This window comes from Culex pipiens, chromosome 2, assembly GCF_016801865.2.
Source record: "Culex pipiens pallens isolate TS chromosome 2, TS_CPP_V2, whole genome shotgun sequence".
Classification (NCBI taxonomy): Eukaryota; Metazoa; Arthropoda; class Insecta; order Diptera; family Culicidae; genus Culex; species Culex pipiens.
In genome coordinates this window covers 166406356-166427425 of record NC_068938.1, presented here as the reverse complement: position 1 = coordinate 166427425, position 21070 = coordinate 166406356, and the positions used below count along the sequence as shown (strand labels likewise).

Sequence of the window (21070 nt, the reverse complement as noted above, 5' to 3'; positions counted from 1 at the left end):
CATCGAACCATACGACTTGGGGCAATATGGGTATCAAAATTCATGGTTTTTGATACTGGTGATGAAAATGGCCATTTTGACAGGATTGGCCACACCCGGAGTGGCCATGGCCCTGAGGGAAGGTTCTACCGGGGGGACATTTATCGAACCATACGAATTGGGGCAATATGGGTATCAAAATTCATGGTTTTTGATACTGGTGATGAAAATGGCCATTTTGAAAGGATTGGCCACACCCGGAGTGGCCATGGCCCTGAGGGAAGGTTCTACCGGGGAGACATTTATCGAACCATACGACTTGGGGCAATATGGGTATCAAAATTCATGGTTTTTGATACTGGTGATGAAAATGGCCATTTTGACAGGATTGGCCACACCCGGAGTGGCCATGGCCCTGAGGGAAGGTTCTACCGGGGGGACATTTATCGAACCATACGACTTGGGGCAATATGGGTATCAGAATTCATGGTTTTTGATACTGGTGATGAAAATGGCCATTTTGACAGGATTGGCCACACCCGGAGTGGCCATGGCCCTGAGGGAAGGTTCTAACGGGGGGACATTTATCGAACCATACGACTTGGGGCAATATGAGTATCAAAATTCATGGTTTTTGATACTGGTGATGAAAATGGCCATTTTGACAGGATTGGCCAAACCCGGAGTGGCCATGGCCCTGAGGGAAGGTTCTACCGGGGGACATTTATTGAACCATTCGACTTGGGGCAATATGGGTATCAAAATTCATGGTTTTTGATACTGGTGATTAAAATTGCCATTTTTACAGGATTGGCCACAGGATTGGAAGGTTCTACCGGTGCCATTGATTGAATAAATTTAATTAGAATTAATTATTCAGGATTAAATAAATAGGCAAAGAATTAAAAAATATAAATAAAAATAGCATGATTTTTAGAATTTTGTACAATGTTCTTTGTCATATTGGTCATGTAGAACATAACCACCTGCACCTTTTTTTGAACACGAGCAATAATTGGACAGTTCTCCAGAAAAAGTTGGGTTTAGTTTAGTTAGTTGTCTTTATTAACGAGCTTTTTAGCCATAAACGCTGGTTCTGGTCGGAAAAGTTATGTTTTCAAATATTATTTTATGGTCTTTGCATTTTTTACATTTTTTAGGAATACTATTTATAAAAATTGCTGTGAATTTTTGCAACCTTCAAGCTTAGAAAAAATACGTAATTTTCAAGTAATATTTTTTGTGAGTTTTTGTCTTTTAAAAAACATTCCAAGCATTTTTTTCATGTATCATTATTTTTTTTAATGGATCATAGTATTAAACCACGGCGTGTTTTCTAGAACAACCTTATCAGGAAAAAATAGTCATCGCTACTTTCAAATTGGTCTTATAGGAAATTTTCTCAGCTTTCCAATGCTTCTAAGAGCGAAATGTTTCATCGAGAAATTACTGAGATATCTTTATTTTAAGTTTTTTGTTTAAAAATCCTTCATAATTTATTGAAAACGTTTTAAAGACAGTTCAAAAAACTAGTCAAATGATGTGTTTTATGTTGCTTTAACTCATCAAAATAGGCAAAATATTTTAACTGAGTTTTGAACTTGTGGAATTTGTTCAGTAATTAGAATTATAAAACCGTATTTAAATGAAAATTTTACTACAATTAATAGATTACTACATAATTTTTGTGAACATATATCACGTGTCTGCTCTAATTTGGCTGACACTACCATTTTTTTGCAGGTGTGAGATTGTCATTGCATTTTTATGAATAAATATGATATTTCCTTTGTTTAAGGAAATATCACAAGGATTTAACCATTAACCGTTAACATAGATACAAAACATGATTTAAAATCGGAAATGTACTACAAATTACTGTTGCATGCTTCAAAAGTCATATTTTAATAGGTATAAAGTAAATATATATATTTTTTATTTTTTTTCTGTTGAAAGTTGCATTAAAATTTTGTGTTTCAACTGAGAATGTTGAAAACACCTTCATAAACATTTTGTTGGTTGAAACAAAAATAAAATATTAATTTTAACAAAAAATCAAACAGAAGCCTCCATTACAAGCTATTTGAACAAAAGTCAAGATACTTGTTAAACGTTTTTAAAACTGATAAGACTTCTATAACATTGCTGATTACTTGATCATTTCATACAAAAAAACTAAAAAAAACCTTTCATACTCATGAAAAGTATTTCTCCTGAAATTCTACACAGTAATTTGTAGTTCAATTTCAAGTAAATAACATGTTTTGGTATCCATGCAACTGGTTAATGTTTGGTTAAGGAAATATTATATTTATTCATAAAAATCTAATTACCCTTTACAATCTCAAATCTGCAAAAAATTCGATTGTATCAGCTAAATCCAAGCTTAATCAGAGCAAACGGCTGATGTTTGTACGCAAAATTTTGTAATAATCTATTAATTCTTGTAAACATTTATTTAAATACGGTTGTCTGATTTTAATTTCTGATTAATTCCCGCATATTCAGAAACTCAATTAAAACTTAATTTTTAAAATAGTTAGCAATTTGCAACCTTTTACAAAGTTGGTTCTTGTCTTATTTTGCCCATTTTAAAAGACACATAAAACACACCATTTGACTAGTTTTCTAAACTGTTATTGAAAAGTTTTCAATAAATGATTTTTAAACAAAAAACTTAAAATAGAGATATCTCAGAAATTTCTCGATGAAACATTTCGCTCTTAGAAGCATTGGAAAGCTGAGAAAATTTCCTATAAGACACATTTGAAAGTAACGATGACTATTTTTTCTCCTTAAGGTTGCCCAGAATACACACCGTGAAACAAAAGCAGTTTAGTAAAAATAAACAGAAACAAATGTAATACAATTGTCATAAGATATTTTTCAGAGATTTAATTAATCAAATCATATTTAAGTTTAAGACAAATATAAAAAATCAAAATTTCTGTGGCTGTTAATTGAAAATTGCAATCTTTCTGTGAACATCTAAAATTTGGGCATTGAAACCAATAACTTCAAAATAAAGGTGCGAATAGGAGGGCGGGGGGGAATGATGTTCTTAAAAATCAGCCAAGGGGGGAATGGAACGCAAAAGGTTGAGAAACACTGAGTTAAAAACTGCCACTGAATCCGCTTTGTAAATGCCGGCCCCGATACTCTTCACGGGTGATCCCCTCAGGAACTTGGAAAGATTTACTTTACCAGTTCCAAACAAGCTGATTTTCTGTTCATGATCTATTATCGAATTATCAAATTCGAAAATGCTTTAAATTATGTTAAATACTATTTACAGAAAAAAAAAATATGGAAAACTTTATTCGTTTCAGAGAAAAATCAAATAAGTGTCGGAGGTCGCAATGGCTGTAAAGATGTATTGCAAACTAGCCAGAGAAATACTGTCTCTCATAATGTATTTATGTATTCATAAATCAACTTTTGGGTCTGAGATTTTAAAAAAATGTTCACATTTTGAAAACATTTAATCTTTTTCGTTATTTAATCGAATCCTTCACAAGTGAAACGTCTTTGTCGAATTTTTTTTTCGGCATTAAAAATTCAGACTGATTCGAAACACAATTCTCGGGTGAGTTTGTAACAGATCCTAGGCTTTATCCATAAAGTAGGGTAGGATAGTCATCAATAAGACACTTTTGGTTTTTAGCATTCAACGATTTTTGTGTTTTTTATCAGCATGTTTTAATAAGCTATTGTTGCATTTACTTTTTTTTAATGTGTTCTAACATTGACCAAAATATAACATCGATATTACGTCTTCAGCCCGAGTTATTCAACTGTCTCATTGTAGACGCACTTGGCAGGAACAATGAGACAGCTGGGGAACAATCAAAAAAAAAAAATCGTCATGTTTTTGTATAGTTCCGTTGCAGGTTAGGTGTCATCCATAAAGTATGTCACGCAAAAATCGGCCAAAATTAACCCCCCCCCCTCCCCCCTATGTCACACTTTGTCACTCAAGGTCAAACCCCCCCCCTTTAAAAAGTACGTCACATTTTGCCAGACCCCCCCCCCCTTGTTTTTGATGGGATTTTTTATAGTTTTTATTTTAATTTTATATCTTTAAACTCACATCATTTTGATATTTTTTCAATTTTAATATGAAAACCCGATTTAATCCCACCTGGGGTGAGAAAGAGCCTTTCTTACTAAAGAATATAACAATGGTAGAACTTCTTTCAATTAATAACATCAACTTTGTTTATTTATAACGTCAGCACAAAAGAAAGTCTTATGATGAAAGCAAAGTATTATGATGATATTATGAGTATTATGAATGATATGATTTCCAAAAGAAATAAAAAACGCAATTTTCACCAAAAGAATATTTTTAATCGTACAATATGTTTGTACGTTTCTAATCAAACAAGCGATTATGACAAACGCGATCATAGCAAGCTTCCCAACAACGCACACCGCGGTTTTGGTTTTCTAGTTTCGGTACGAGCCCTTTTGTGTGACTGTGTTGGTATTTTGGTTCATCGTACAAGCGCACCAAGACAAGCAAAACCGAGGTACAAGTGAACCGCGTGTGCCGCACGGTGCATGGAAGCTAGCCATTCAGCTTCTACGAAAGTGACAGAGTCAGAGATAGCTATTTTTAACAATCGCACCAATACACACTCAATCGCGAGAACCTTAGGAAGAAAGCCATTCCCACTCTAACTTTTGGGGGGGGAGCGGGCGATTATCGGGCATCGCCAGTGCCAGTTAAGATTCTTCAGCCAAGACACACACCCTAAAAATTTCGATTTTTGTGTTGCGCACTCACACCAATATCATGCGCGCTCGCCAGCACACACACTACCCTATTTTTCATAACGCGCAAGCTGTCAAACTTTTGTGTTTGCTTTTTTTTTCAAACGTGATAAAACAGTTTGTTAGTTGGTGCGTTTTTTTGTTTTGGCGGAATTGAAGGTAATTAGTTATATTAATTAATCATTCAAGCTTTTACTACATTTCCCGACAACAGGTTTTGAATGATTTCCCCAGACTGTGGAAAAACCACCGGGGACAACTTTGCAGCTTTCTCCTCCGCCACCTCTCCAAGTGGCGCACCGCAGGCATCCCGGAGACTAAAACGGCCGCTATGGCCCTGGCCAAACCAAGGAGGAACCTCGTTCAAGGTGCTTCGGAATCAGCTTCGGAACAAAATCAAGGACGACATCGCAGCTGCGGAAGTTCCGCAGCCGTCTTCACGACGGGCACGCGCACCTCCGGCGAGCAAAACGGCCAACACCGCGGCTACGGCGATGATCACCGCCACCACCACCACGACTGCCACCAGGACACGGTCATCGAGGAGGATATGGTCGCCGGATGGGAATGAGAAGCAGAGGTTAGGCCAGCGGGACAACGTGAGGAGTTTATGGACCGATGGCGGCACCGGCAACAGTGGCGCCCAATCCGGATCGCGTTTCAGCCGTGGTGTAGAGCGAGGTCTTGCGCCGGCTGCTCATAAAGAACGCCGTGAACAACGTCGTGGCCGACACAAACCAACAGCAACGGCAGCCGACAAGTCAACAGCGTCGCATTCTGACCCAGCAAGAGCTACAGCTGCCACACCTAGAGACAAGATGTTCCGTCCGAGCCGTCGAATCGTTCGTAGCCAACCCGGACATTCTGCAGTTTGTCCAGTACGTCTGCCCCAACATCCAGCGCAGTCTGTCGGTTGAGCCAATCGGCCGCCGGAGCAAACCAATTATCCGCGCCGTCACCAATGGCAACTCAATGTTCCTCGGCGGATCAACCGTGGCCGTGCTGTCTAACTCGCTGCAGCAGATGCTGCATCTCCACAGGGGGCGTCACGACGTCGGTACCGGCTGAGGTCACTTCGGCAAAGCTTCCACGAGCATTTTTTTTTCTTATGTTTGCTAATTTGGCTGGTTTTACTTTATACAACTAAATATGCCTTAATTTAACTAAATTTACATAAACTATATTAAAGTTAACTTAGGTTAACTAAACATTACTTAGAGTAACAATATTTAACAAATTTTATGTAAATTTAAGTTAATTTAACGAAAAACGAAAAAAAACGAAACGAAACTATTGGCACTACGCCCCCCGGGGCATGGCCTTCCTCTAACGTGGGATTTCTGCTCCAGCGCCTCTGACGAGACAGGAGAAACCGGGACCGACGTTTTACTTCACCATCCGATAGAAGCTCAGTGGATAAGGCGGGAATCGAACCCGCGTCTCATAGCATCATCGGGATCGGCAGCCGAAGCCGCTACCCCTGCGCCACGAGACCCAACTTAATTTAACTATATTTACCTAAATTTTACAAAATCGAACTGAGATTTACTCAATTAAGAATAATTTATCTTGATAAAATTCAATTGAACTTACGTATTTATTTTAAATAATATTCAACTTAATATACGCAAATTTAACTAAAATTTCCTAAACATAATTTAATTAAGGTCTTTTGACTTATTTTAAGTAGTTCTATCGAAGAAATTTATTGTATATATTTGACAAATTTCAACTATATTTTTCGATTTTAAACTAATTTTATTCAATTTAACTAATCTTTAGTAAATAAAATCTATTTCGCTAGTCTTAAATCATTTCAATTAAATTTACTTATTTTAACTTCTATTCACCTAATTTAACAAACATGATCTAATTTTGAAATTTTTTAACTATATTTTTATTTTTCACTTATTTTAAATAAATTTACCTAAACTCGACTAAATTTAATTTCATTTAACTAAATCTAAAATAATTAAAATACTTTGGAAAATTTTATGTAATTTAAACAAATAAGGCTATTTTTTTATAATCTAGAATTTTCCAATTTTTTTTTTACTTATTTGGAGTTATTAAAAATAATGTATCTTTTTTCTAACTTTTGCACGCATAAAAAAAAACCCAAATCAACCTAAATTTAACTTAATTTAATAAAATTTAACGTAAATTAACCAATTTGATCTAAAAGTAACTGAATTTTACCACGTTTAAATAAATTTAACTGAATATTATTAAATTTAATACTTTTTATAACTAAAATAATTCAATTCAACTGAATTTAGCCAAATTTAATTAAATTTGACTAATTTTATCCAAATTTAGCCAAATTTATTGAAATTTAAGTTGATTTCAATTCATTCAAAACTTCAATTTAATTTAAATACATTTTGCTAAAATAAACTAAATTTAGCTAAATAGAACTAAATTCAACTAACATAAACTATATTTAACATAATTTAAATAAATTTAACAAAATTCATAAAAAATGTAAATAAAGCTAAATAAATTTAATTGAATTTCACTTAATGATATTTAATTTATTTGCATTGAACTTAATTTAGCCACTCTTAAATTCATTTAACTCAATTTACCATAATCTAACTAAATTTAACTAATTTTTACTACATTTAACTAAATTTAACTGAATTGAACAAAATTACACTAAATTAACTAAATTTATTTAAGTTGGTTTGAATTAAGTTAAATTGATTCAAATTTAGTTGAATTAACTTAATTACGTTAAGTTAACTAACTAAATTAAAATCAACTTAACTAAATTTAGCTAAATTCAAACTTAATTTTACTCATATCACTAAATTACGTTAAGTTAACTCAACTTAGCTAAATTTAACTGAATTTAACTAATTTTTACTAAATTCAACTAAATACAACTGAATTGAACAAAATTACACTAAATTTACTTAAATTGAACAAAATTTTGCTAATTGTTAATGAATGTAACTAAATTTTAATTATTTTACTAAATTAAAATCAATTCAACTAAATTTGAATCAATTCAACTTAATTCAAACCAACTTATGTGAATTTAGTTAATTTTAGTTCAATTCAGTTAAATTTAGTTAAGTGTAGTAAAATTTAGTTAAATTGAGTTAAATTTTGCTAAATTGAGTTAACTTAACGTAATTTAGTGATATCAGTAAAATTTAGTTTAAATTGAGCTAAATTTAGTTAATTTTAGGTAAATTTATTTATATGAAGATAAATTAAGTTAAGTTGATTTGAATTATGTTAAATCGATTCAAATTTAGTTGAATTGATTTTAATTTAGCAAAATAATTCAAAATATAGTTAAATTCATTAAAAATTAATAAAATTTAGTTAATATTAAGTAAATTAAGTAAATTTTGTTAATGTTAGTTCAATTCAGTTCAATGTAGTTATACTTAGTTAAATTTAAGTAAATTTAGTGTAACTTTGTTCAATTCAATTAAATTTAGTTGAATGTGATAAAAATTAGTTAAATTAAGTTAAATTGATTTAACTTAACGTAATTTAGTAATATGAATAAATTTAGTTGATTGCAGTAAAAATTTGTTAATTTGAGTTAAATTTAGTTAAAATTAGCTAAATTGAATCAATTTAACTAAATTCAAATCAACTTAACTAAATTTATCTTCATCTAAATAAATTTATCAAAAATTAATTATATTTAGCTGAATTTAAACTAAAATTTACTGATATCACTAAATTACGTTAAGTTAACTCAATTTAGATAAGTTTAACTAAATTTATACTAATTTTTACTACATTTAACTAAATTTAACTGAATTGAACAAGATTACTCTAAATTAACTTTAATTTAACTAAATATAACTACATTTAACAGAATTAAATTGAATTAAACAAAAATCGAATAAATTTACTTAAAATTAAGTAAAATGACGTAAATTGAACTAAATTTTACTTACTGTTTATTAATTTCACTAAATTTCAATTCTTTTACTAAATTAAAATCAATTCAACTAAATTTTAATCAATTTAGCTAAATTCAAATCAACTTGAATAAATTTATCTTCATTTAAATAAATTTGTCAAAGATTATTCAACTTATTTTTGCTTAATTTAGCTTAATTTAACTAAATACAGCAAAATTTTACTTAATTTTACTAAATTTAACCTAGTTTTTCTAAATTAAATTTAATTCGACTTAATTTAAATTAATTCAACTTTTTTAAACTGATTTTATTCAAATTTAGCCACATTAAAGAGAATAAGACTAAATTTGAGTACATTCAAAGAAATCAAGCTTAATCGAACTAAATTTATCCAATTTAAAGTAAATTAACCGACATTGTAATGAACTTAAAAAAAATTACTTATTTCTACTAAATTGACCTAAATATAACTGAATTTAACTAGTTTTAACTTAATATAACTTAATTAAGCCAAATTTAGCTAAATTTAAATAAATTAAACGAAATTTTACTAAATTTAGTTAAATTTTAACTAAATCTAACTAAATTTTATTATTTTAACTAAATTCAATTAAATTTTACTAAACTTAAATCGATTTAACTAAATTCAACTGAACGTTACTAAATTTAACTAAGTTTGACTAAATGTAACTAAATGTATCTAAATGTAATTTAAATTAACTAAATTGAATTCAATTTCACTAATTTTAACATAATATAAATTAATTTAGTCAAAGTTAATTAAATTGAAATAAATTATGCTTAGTTTTACGAAACTTAATTAAATTTTACCAAATTTAATGTAATTTAACTAAATCTAACTAAATTTTATTATTTTAACTAAATTTAAATCAATTTAGCTAAATTAAATTAAATGTTACTAAATCCAACTAAATTTAACTAAGTTTAACTAAATATAACTAAATGTAATAATATTACAGATAAATAAATTAATCGAAGTTCTACTATATATTTTATACTATATTATTCAATTTAACTAAATTGAATTAAATTTCACTAATTTAAACCTAATATAACTTAATTTAGCCAAAGTTAACTAAATTGAAATGAATTATGCTAAGTCTTACGAAACTTAATTAAATTTTACTTAATCTAACTAAATTTTACTTATTTTAACTAAATGTAACTAAATTCAACTAAATTTATTTAAATCTTACTAAATTCAACTGTATTTAACTAAATTTAACTTAATTTTACTAAATTTTACTAAGTTTAACTAAATTGAAATATATTAATCAAAATTTTACGAAACTTAATTGAATTTTATTTAATCTAACTAAATTTTACTTATTTTGACTAAATGTAACTAAATTCCTATAGTTAAATTAAATCTAATTAAATTTAACTAAATTTTACTATATTTCGTTCAACTAACTCAATTTAAGTCAATTTAAATTAATTCAACTAATTTTAACTTGATATAACTTAATTAAGCCGAAGTTAACTCACTTATTTTGCCTAAATGTTATTAAATTCGACTAACTTTAATTAAACCTAACTAAATTGAACTAAATTCGACTTAATTTGACTAAATCTAACTAAGTTTAACTAAATTTTACTAAATTTAACTAAATTTAAATAAATTTAACTAAATTTAACTGAATCTAACTAAATTCAATTGAATTTAACTAAATTCAACTAAATATTACTAAATTTAACAAAGTTTAACTGAATTTAACTAAATTGAAATAAATCAGGCGAAATTTCACGAAACTTTATAAAATTTTACTTAATCTAATTCTAATCTAAATTTGACTTATTTTGACTAAGTTTAATTAAATATAACTAAATTCAACTGAATTTAACTTAATTTATCTAAATTTAAGTAAATTTAACTAAATTTAACTAAGTTTAATTAAATATAACTTAATTTTACTAAATGTATCTAAATATAACTCAATTTAACTAAATTTAAATTATTTTCACTAATTTTAACTTAATATAACTTAATTTAGCCAAAATTAACTAAATTGAACTAAATTAAGCGAAATTTTACGAAACTTAATTAAATTTTACTTAATCTAACTAATTCACACTTATTTTACCTAAATGTTACTAAATTCAACTAACATTAATTAAATCTAACTAAATTTAACTTAATTTGACTAAATCTAACTAAATTGACCTAAATTTAACTAAATCTAACTGAATTCAACTGAATTTAACTAAACTCAACTAAATTTTACTTAATTTAACAAAGTTTAACTAAATTTAACTCAATTGAAATAAATTACGCGAAATTTAATGAAACTTAATTAAATTTTACTTTATCTAATTCTTATCTAATTTGACTTATTTTGACTAAATGTAACTAAATTCAACTAAATTTAATTAGGTCCAACATAATTCAACTAAATTTAACTTAATTTAACTGAATTTAACTAAACAAAACTAAATTTAACTAAGTTTAACTAAATATAACTAAATTTAACTCAATGTATCTTAATGTAACTCAATTGAACTAAATTTAAATTAATTGAACTAATTTAAAGTTAATATAACAAAAATTAGCAAAAGCTTACTAAATTCCAATAAATTGAAATAAATTATGTGAAGTTTTACGAAACTTTATTAAATTTTGCTTATTCTAACTAAATGTAACTTATTTTAAATAAATGTTACTTATTTTAATTAAATGTAACTAAATTCAACTAAATTTAATTAAATTTTACTAAATTCAATTGAATTTGACAAAATTTAACTTAGTTTAATTAAATATAACTAAATTTAGCTGAATGTAACTAAATTTTACTAAATTGAAATAAATTAAGCGTTATTTTACGAAACTGAATTAACTTTTACTTAATCTAACTAAATTTGACATATTTTGACTAAATGTAACTAAATTTAATCAAATGTTACTAAATTGAAATAAATTTTACTAAATCTAACTAAAATTAAATATATTTAATTAAATTTTACTACATTTAATTTAGTTTAACTAAATATAACTAACATTAACTATATATAACTCAATTTAAGTCAATTTAACTTATTTTAACTAATTTTCACTTGATATAACTTAATTTAGCCAAAGTTTACTAATTAGAAATAAATGAAGCGAAATTATACGAAACCTTGTCAAATTTGATTTAATCTAACTAATTTTTACAATGGTAACTAAATATAACTAAATTCAACTAAACTTAATTAAGTCTTAACAAATTTAACTAAATTTTACTTTATTCAACTATATTCAACTAAATTTAACTAAAGTTTACTGATTTTAACTGAATTTAACTAAATTTAACTAAGTTTAACTAAATTTAACGAAATCTAACTAAATTTGTCCAAATTACCAATAAAATCAATTTAAAGTCCTGTTAACATACTAACCCAACTTATATTTTGTTTAGCTAGTTAGGTAATTGGTTTATGTTTTGTTGTTAATTAAATATTTTTTTAAATAAAAAAAATAATCTGTCGTGTTTATTTGTCACCCTATTTTATTTAATCGCCCTAACTTGAAATCCGAAGTAAACAGGAAGGAAAAACCCCCCGGTTTCCGGCACGTCGGTCCCCCATTTATAGGCCCGTTATCGTGGTCAAAACGGGCCCAAAAGCGTGCCACAGACGGGCGTAACACAGCGGCCAAAATGCGTAACGCCCGCCTAAATGTTGCATTCTGGCACGAAATGGGCCACAACGAGGGGAAAAAGCGTGCTGAAAATAGGGCCCGCTTTCAGGCAAAACGTCCCCGCTTTTTGGCCGTTTTCCGCCCATTTTTCTATGTGGGTTGGAGTCGCCAGCATTGAACACTTTGAAAACGATATAAACGATGAAAAGCTTAGAAAGCTCCTATTGGAATCCAATGAACCCTGTTAAATAAACTTACGAAAATGAAGTCTACATTTAGGCGATTTTAGAAACGCACGGGAAACAAGTTGATTGTAGCCGGATGAATGTTCTATGTCACAAAGGTTTTTGCATAAACATTGGACAGTTATGCAAAAACGGACAGGGCAAAAGAAACAGAAAAGCTACAATATCTTACATATTGAAGGAAACATCGGTAGACAAGCTACTACAAAATGAGTATTAGTCGAGCCACAAAATAGATGCGCCAGCATTCTCGCGCCAGTATTCGAAGCTCAACTTGACAACTTGTCGACTTGGCGACGAAGCGTCGAAAATCGATGCAGTGTGATTTTTTGACGATTTTTCCGATTAAAATTCAAGCTGAATTGACATATTTACGAAGATGGAAATGACGTCCTGGCTTAAAGTAAAACCTATACCTTTCTTTAGTAAGAAAGGCAAAAAGTAAATCGTTCTAAAAATTGATCAGGATTGTCGATCGATGTTGAATTTGTTTCAGATGCTCACTCATGGTCTGTACTATGAATGTAGCAAGAAATTTCGAATAAAATCAGAAATGAAAAATGTTGGCGAAGGTCACCAGGTGGGCTTTTACCTTTTTTTAGGGATTTTTTTTTCTTATGGTAGGTCAATCAAACGGCTCTAACTCCAGAACCATATTATGAATCTGGATGAAAATTTGGGAGGTTGTAGGGCTCGAAAAATGCAATTTTTGAGATAAATAAAATATATGAAAATGAAAAAATTTGACCATATTTTCATTTGAAAACTGTGTATTTTGTTGAAAAGTCTGGCCGCATCCAAAAACAGATGGATATTTCGAAATTTGCGCGGCAACTCGCCCAGGTTCAGCACACTAGCTTTCATCTGAATTTAGAAGAATCGAAATCGGATATATGAGAACGGCGCGACACAAAATTTTGCAAAATTTTACCACATACGAACATCACTCGACCTCCACGGAATTTATTTTCTCAAAATTCGAGGGTTCGAGATAGACGAGTTCTGTCAAGGTGAATCGATAGAGCGTCGAAAATCGATGCAGTGTGGTTTTTTGGCGATTTTTCCGCTTAAAATTCATGCTGAATCGACATATTTACGAAGATGGAAATGACGTCCTGGCAAAGTAAAAAACCTATACCTTTCTTTAGTAAGAAAGGCAAAAAATGATAGGTTGTCTAATAAAATACACTCAAATATTTTTTAAAGAATTAACATAGCGATATAAAAAAAAGATTTTTACCTAATTAAAATAAGAAGACCTGGCATAACTTAGTATAAAAAAATCATGAAAACATGTTTTTCACAGCTTTGTGTCTAATAAGTCCATACCATTTGTAGCAGTTTCCTTATGAACACCCTGCATTCAAAGAATTTGTTTGTACCAAGCCAGAAATTGGAAAATATTAAAGTTCAAGCTGAATAAAAAATAGAATTTTGACTATACTATCAATTATAATGTGATGCTTCTTAATAACAGTAAGCAAAAAATTGAGGAAATGAACTTCACATTTAACTGAACACAATTCTTATTAATAATATGCATTCATAAAAAAACCTAGCGTGACGTCACAGTCTCACAAACCCCCCCCCCCCTTCGTCACATCTTGTCACACCTACGGAACCCCCCCCCCCCAAAGAGCGTACGTACTGTATGGATGACGCCTTACTCGCCTTAATTATTTTTAATCAATTTTACCAACTTGAAACTTTAATTAACAAATGTATTTAAATTTTGTAAAATCCATATATTTATACCAAATGACTTTATATTTTTTGTTAAATGGATTTAAAACTCAATAATTATGCCAAAAACCACTTTCAATCCATGTTTTGAAAGATTAACATAAATTTTGAAAAGTTTATTAAAGGATCAATGAGACAAAAGGGCGTAAAATTTAATGTTTTGAAATGTTAGCCTTGATTTAAAATTTTGAAAATATTTTTTTTCGAAAAGATCGGAAAATTTCACGAATGTTTTATATATTAATATTGAAAATCTGACCATTAATTGCTGAGATATCCATATTAGAAAATGGAGCGTTGTTTGGGTGAGACTTAGAAAACATCAATTTTCTTGTTTTTAAACCTTTGCATGGCAATATATCGTATCAACAAAATTCAAAAAAGCAAAATATGGAGAATTTTCTCAGCTTTTCAAAAATATTTTTTTCAAAAGTGGGCAAACATGGGCACTTGTTTGAAAAAATGAATAACTGCGACTATTTTCCAAAAAGTTGCCTAAACATGGCTATAACATGAAAACGGTGCACTTTTTTTTAATTTCACTAAAGTACTTTTTGATTACAAATTCGATTTAACATCGAAAAATGAAGTTGAAAAATTATTATTGATTTCGATTTTTTGAAAAATCAGTATCGATTCAAAAATTCATAACTCGATCATAGATTTTTTGCCCGTTCTGGAAATTTCTGAAAAGTTGGCATTTGGGGGACATCCCCTAAGACATATAAGAAAAAAAAATCATATATCATTTTTGTATGGATAGCTGCCAAATTTGTATTTAAAATAATATAATATTATATATAATTACATAACTAATGATGTTAAATGACTTTTTTGGGCATACAGAAGGCACCAAAAAAGTTCAGCCGAATTAAAAAATACAAAAAAAAATAATGACCGAAATCTCCGAGAATTGCTCTCTAAAACAAACAAAATTTTCAATGTATTTGAGTTGATTTGTCAAGACCTTTTGTAATCTTACTCACTTTATCTTAAATCTTTTTAATTTCAAATATTATTTTTTTATTTTTTTGTAAAATAATCCAAAAAAAATGTAAACAGCTGAAACTTCCCAAAGCTAGTAATCACAACTCCACCCTAAACTCGTGGAATTTAACAAAACGCCGTAAAAGAAGTGTCGTTCATCCACCATACGTATCGCTGCACCTCCTAACCCAACCATAAAGGCCTGTTTTTCCTCAAAGGAAGGAAATGATTTATTCGAGTGGTAAACACGGTGTGTGCTTTACCGTGCGCCGTCACAACTGTCCGGTAATGAAGTTATCGCACGCCAAAGGGAAGGAAACGGGTGGAAAGGTGGGAGGGGCACACACGTGTGACGACGGTTGTGGGAAAAACTACGCCGAATCAATTGTTTCTTTTAGTCGCTCTTGGCTTGATGATGGTATCTTTCTCATATGCTGTTAGTGACTTCAACTAACCGCCGTTCAAGACCAAGTGCATGAGAACTTTGAGACTTTTTTTTCGTTTTGTTTGCATGTGAATCATTACTGAACCGGTTGAGGGACGAATATTTTAGCAAGCTATACCTACTAACCACTGCTGAGATTAACGACTTTACTACTGACCTTGTGATTAGCATTAGTGCGATGACTATCGTGTAACCGCCGTAGACGATATTGGTAAATGCGTTGCCACCGCTGCTCCAGGTGACATTGTGAATCAGACTCCATTCTCTGGAAAGATGGGTATAGCAAAACAAAATGTGAATAAATAGAAGTTTCAAAGTTATTTGTATCATTTGAAAACGCGTATTTTAAATGTAGGTTTTGTTTTATTTGATCTTGTCATTTACCTTTTCTATCGACTGCTTGAATTATGTTTTAAATCATTTTTTTAAATATTCTGGCCTGCTAAATGAGGTTGTAAACATTTCGATGCCTCTGTGCTCTATTATGCTAACTAGATAATCCCAGGAAGTTTAGTACAAGAGAGCACAGAGGCATCGATTTGAAAAACTTTGTTTTCAAAGTTTTAAAACGATTAGTTATGATGAAAAGTGACCAGAACTTCAAAAAATGCTCCATGGAAAGATGAAAAGTAGGAACCAATCATCACCACTTCGCATGTTCCAAAGATCCCCCCCCCCCCCCCAAAGATCATGCTGATCAATACCGGTGCCGGCCACGACCAGTGCACAGTGGTATAAAATCGTGAAAAGGCGATTACGTCTACATCTCGGAACGCGGCTAGTGTTCCCCAAGTCCTGCCACGACTATGTAAAAAAGTCCTGGGAATCGATTGGAGGGGGTTTCATCCTGCGTGGACCACGCGGAACCGAGATATGGCCGTATTTTCACCGGAACTTTTTTTCCGACGATTTTAAAAAAAATCCCAGTGGCCAAATATCAACGAAAAAGTGCTCTAGACAAAATATGACGTATAAAAATCCCCCAAGATAAGACAGTACAAAATCGACCACAGGAACCATGTTCCGGGACCCCGGTGGAAGATTGACCAGGAAGGTCCAATAATTATGGCATTTTGCATTTAAAACGTCATGATTCCAACAGAGCAGCCTACTACTAGTGTCCAATTACGTGATCAATTCTGAACTACTGTGACCGGTTCCAGGTGCCCTGGGGGAAGAATTGGCCACTTTGGTCCAATAAAAAGGGCAAGATGCATGTCAAACTTCATGATTTTTCAAAAATAATGCATAAGAAGCGTTTTCAAGACCAATTGAAGAATTTGGGATACTTCTTTTGAAATCATAATCATATTTTTTTGTTTTTAGAGAACGTTTATATGCATTAGTTTTGAGATTGGTGCGCTGGAAGTGGGGACGCGAAGTCGTGATTATTCAGGTTAATTTTTTGGTGTGCTTTTGTGTCGCTATTCATATGGGGTGAGTGATTGTGGTAATCGAATAATAGCATCATTGGTGCGCTGAAAGTTGGGACGCGAAGTCGTGATTATTCAGGTTAATTTTTTGGTGTGCTTTTGTGTCGCTATTCGTATGGGGTGAGTGATTGTGGTAATCGAATAATAGCATGACTTACTGAATAGTTTGTGTCTTGAGCGTAATTTTCGTTGAGTAATTGGTGTTTTTTGTGATTTTTTTGTGATCTTAATTAATTGTTTTGTTATTTTCAAAGCCCTTCCTATATCATCGTTGATCGGAAGGCACGGCGTCGGGTAAATTGTGTATATTTTTTTCGAATAAGGTTTTATTTTTTTTGGTGAAAAAGCCATTTCTATATAATGATCGAAAGACGCACTGACATTTTGGATTAATTAATAGTGGAGTGAAATAATTGTGTGTGAGTGACTTTGTTTGTTAACCAGAAAGACCTTCCCATAGCATCGTTGCTCGGAAGGCTCGCCGACGGGTTTGTTATGAAAGTCCTCCCCATAGCATCGTAGCTCGGGAGGCATCGAAAAGCCAATACCTTATCCTACTAACCCAAAAAAAATAATAATCATGTGTGTGTTCAACTATCGGACTAACATTCCTCCCTTTCGTTGAACTGCAGGCTTCTTGAGAGGGTGCCGGTATTGACTAATAAAGTAGGGATCTTCAGAGGTTAAACAGTGAACGGATGGTTGGCTCCCACTGATCATTTTTGATTCATTGTTTAACTTCAGCTGATCCGTCAATAACGGAGTAGCAGCTCATTGGCAGTCAACCATGCTCATGCTCATGCTCATGCTCAACGTTTATATGCATTAGTTTTGAAAAATCATGAAGTTTGACATGCATCTTGCCCTTTTTACTGGGCCAAAGTGGCCAATTCTTCCCCCGGGGCACCTGGAACCTGGCAGGACTTGGGAAACCAGCCGCGTTCCGAGATGTGGATGTAATCGCCTTTTTCACGATTTTATCCCACTGTGCAGTGGTAAGACACGGGAAAGTGGAATCACCGTGATAGGTGATGCGACAAAAAGCGAAATGTTTATCGGTTTATGTTTTAATCTTAGGCAGCCGGCTGCAAAAGACACAAGGTTAATGATTTAATTTGAAGGCAGAAATATTATTAATAATATAAAAAAGCAAAAAATAAAGCAATATAATCAAACGGTAATGTTAACTTAATCCGAAACAGGCAACTATGTAGATTATAAGAACTTGTGCAAACAAAGGCTTTATTTTGATGATCATGAAGTGACAAATGACCTCTCTAGGTTAAAGTCACGTTAATAAATAAATAACAACATTGATCATAAGAGAAACATTTTTATATACCGATCGATTTTTTATAATTTCATGACAAAGAATATTCTTAAACCATAAAAAGAATGAAAAACTACATTTGAAACATCATCTAATTTTTAACATTTTTTTTTGAATTAAATATACTTTATTGAATCTTTCTTATAATAATTACATTTATCTAATTTTAAACATATTTGCTGCACTTCAATAAATTGTTGAAAAGATTTTGAATAATAAAAACATAAACAAAAAAATTATCTTTAAAAACATCATCATCCCGGTACGAGAATCGAACTCACGACCTCTGGATTGGAAATCCAGCACGCCACTAGTCGAAACCCATCCCCTACCGGTCAGTATTACCAGTGAGCAGATTTTTTCTTTGAAGGGATCTAACTTGCCGAGCCAGACAGGAATCGAACCCATCACCTTCCGCTTACAAGGTGAAACCCGTAACCTCTCGACTAAGGTAGCTCGGCTAAATCTTTAAAAATTACATACCAGGTTTTAAGTATCTTCAGTTGGGGTGACTACAGGTCAAAAATCGATACACCTCACGTGATTTTCTAAAACAAACACAATTCGAATGACATCAAACAACTTTTGACTTAGGATTAATCTTAGATAGTTTACCAACATTCAATTTCCATATGGCCATTAGAAAACAAAGGTTTGAAAAAATACGAAAATCTCAAACCTTTGGACGGTGCCAAAAAAAGAGATGATCTGTTCTGATTCTGATCTGTTGAAATCCGGGAATATAGCATTGAATTTTGTTATTTCAAAAATGTGGAAATGCAAGTTTCCTCATGGAATTTTCCATACAAATTTTATTTTGCTAATCGTGGGCTTAACCAATTGCTCCCCAATTTTTGGAGGTTGTTTGGGATCCGAAAAGGGACCCAAAAAATGTGCTGCCGAAAAAAAAAAATTCGATTCCACCCTAATGGTGCATTTGCACTACACTCAAACCCCGATGGTTTACCATCAATGATTGTCAAACGACCGGGGTCACTTTTTAGTTTGACACCCTCTTTACACGGAGCTCACACACACTACCAAACGATTGGTTTTAAAGTTAGTGTGTGTCCCGTGTAAAAAGTGACAGTTCATCACTTTTTAGTTTGACTTTGTCAAACCATCGGGGTACAAACTAAAAAGTGCAAGCGAAAAAGTGACAAACCACCGGGGGTTGAGTGTATAAACGTGAATATATTACTTCGTGGTTCTCATATTCATGAACACAGTTCACGATTTCGGGAATTGACTTTTTTCCGCACTAGCTGTCGCATTCGACTTGGTTAAGAATTACGTTGCTATTGATTTTTGTTTCAATTTTTGACACGAAGTTTTAAAGTTATGTATAACAATGTGTTATCTGGATGTTGTATAAGTGACCGAAAATCAAATTAGGTGATGTTATGCATCAATTAAGTGATATCTTTTTTTCGATGGTTTTGTTCGAACGCGAATAATACGAAGCGTCGGATCGAGGTGCTCTTTGTTGCGATGGGTTCGTATAAGTCCAAGGAAGGTTCTTCGCCAAAAAGTGACAACTTTGGCCACTCTGGAAACGATTCCGGAAAATCTACAGATTGTATGGGAACAGTTATGTTAAATCTAACTTTGATCGCAGGAGGCTGAATAAGCAAACAAGCTAAAAACGTCAAGAAACAAAAAAAGACAAGACGAAGTTTGTCGGGTTTAGCTTGTTTATTATATTTTTTTGAGGCATTCAACCTATCGTTGGCAAATCGAACAAGTTTCATGTAGAATATCAATTATTTTCTGATGTTTTGTTTGAACAATTTATGGTAGGGAGTGAGGAAGGCACCAATACATTTTAGCCCCTCCCTTCTTTTGTGGACAATTGTTCATACAAAAAGCAGATATGGAGAGTGTGGAGAGTGGCCACCTACCATTAAATTGTACAAGTGGTGAATAGATATCCCCTTAAACTCTGCCAGAATGACTCATTTGATCTTCCTCCTTCCAGCTCGATCAAGAATCTTACCTAGATAATTTTTGATTCCTCACGAACACTCGCCGCGACTCGTGATCGGTGATGATTTTAGTGATAATGCACGCAACACATCCTAGCTGTGAATGAAACGAACAACAACAGCATTCCATCAATGAAACTTTTCCAGCCTCGCTAGCTTTTAGCAACACTTACTAATTCGAGAAACTTGATCACTATTCTAGACGCTGGCTTAACCATATTTTCAACGATTGCTTTTTGATTTGCTCTGCTTTTTACACACACTCGCTCCCAAATCAATCACCAAAAATTACACACTAAATGGAAATCTATCAATTTTCTTGTTGAACACTTCTTTCTCTTTCCTCAGAAATAAAAACACGAATCGTTATCAGCCAAGCTCTCGAAAGAAGGGCCAACTGGTTTCCACTTTCATTGTTTTGTTGCACATGTGCTCGCGTTACCGCGGGAAAGTTACACCAACCCACTTGGAATGAAGATTCATTGCTTTCATTGCTGGTTATTTCGCAAATCAACGTGTTATCACTACGTTTTCCTGGGTTTCAAACTATTTGGTGACACAATTTCCCAACAAACGTCGCGATCCGTTCCGTTCGGCGGTCAAACGATAAATAATTT

The 21070-nt window shown here is 31.8% G+C and overlaps 1 protein-coding gene across 1 annotated transcript in view; it reads right to left on the bottom strand.

The window, feature by feature from the left end:
• Positions 1-21070, bottom strand: part of LOC120427759 (activating signal cointegrator 1 complex subunit 2 homolog) — a 31939-nt gene extending 10869 nt beyond the window's left edge. The window contains exons 1-3 of the mRNA XM_039592668.2: positions 20627-21070; positions 20465-20550; positions 15863-15970 (exon numbers count right to left, since the gene is read on the bottom strand). Coding sequence (XP_039448602.1) covers positions 15863-15970; positions 20465-20550; positions 20627-20671 — 239 coding nt within the window. The 5' untranslated portion in view covers positions 20672-21070. The remainder of the gene's footprint in view (positions 1-15862; positions 15971-20464; positions 20551-20626) is intronic.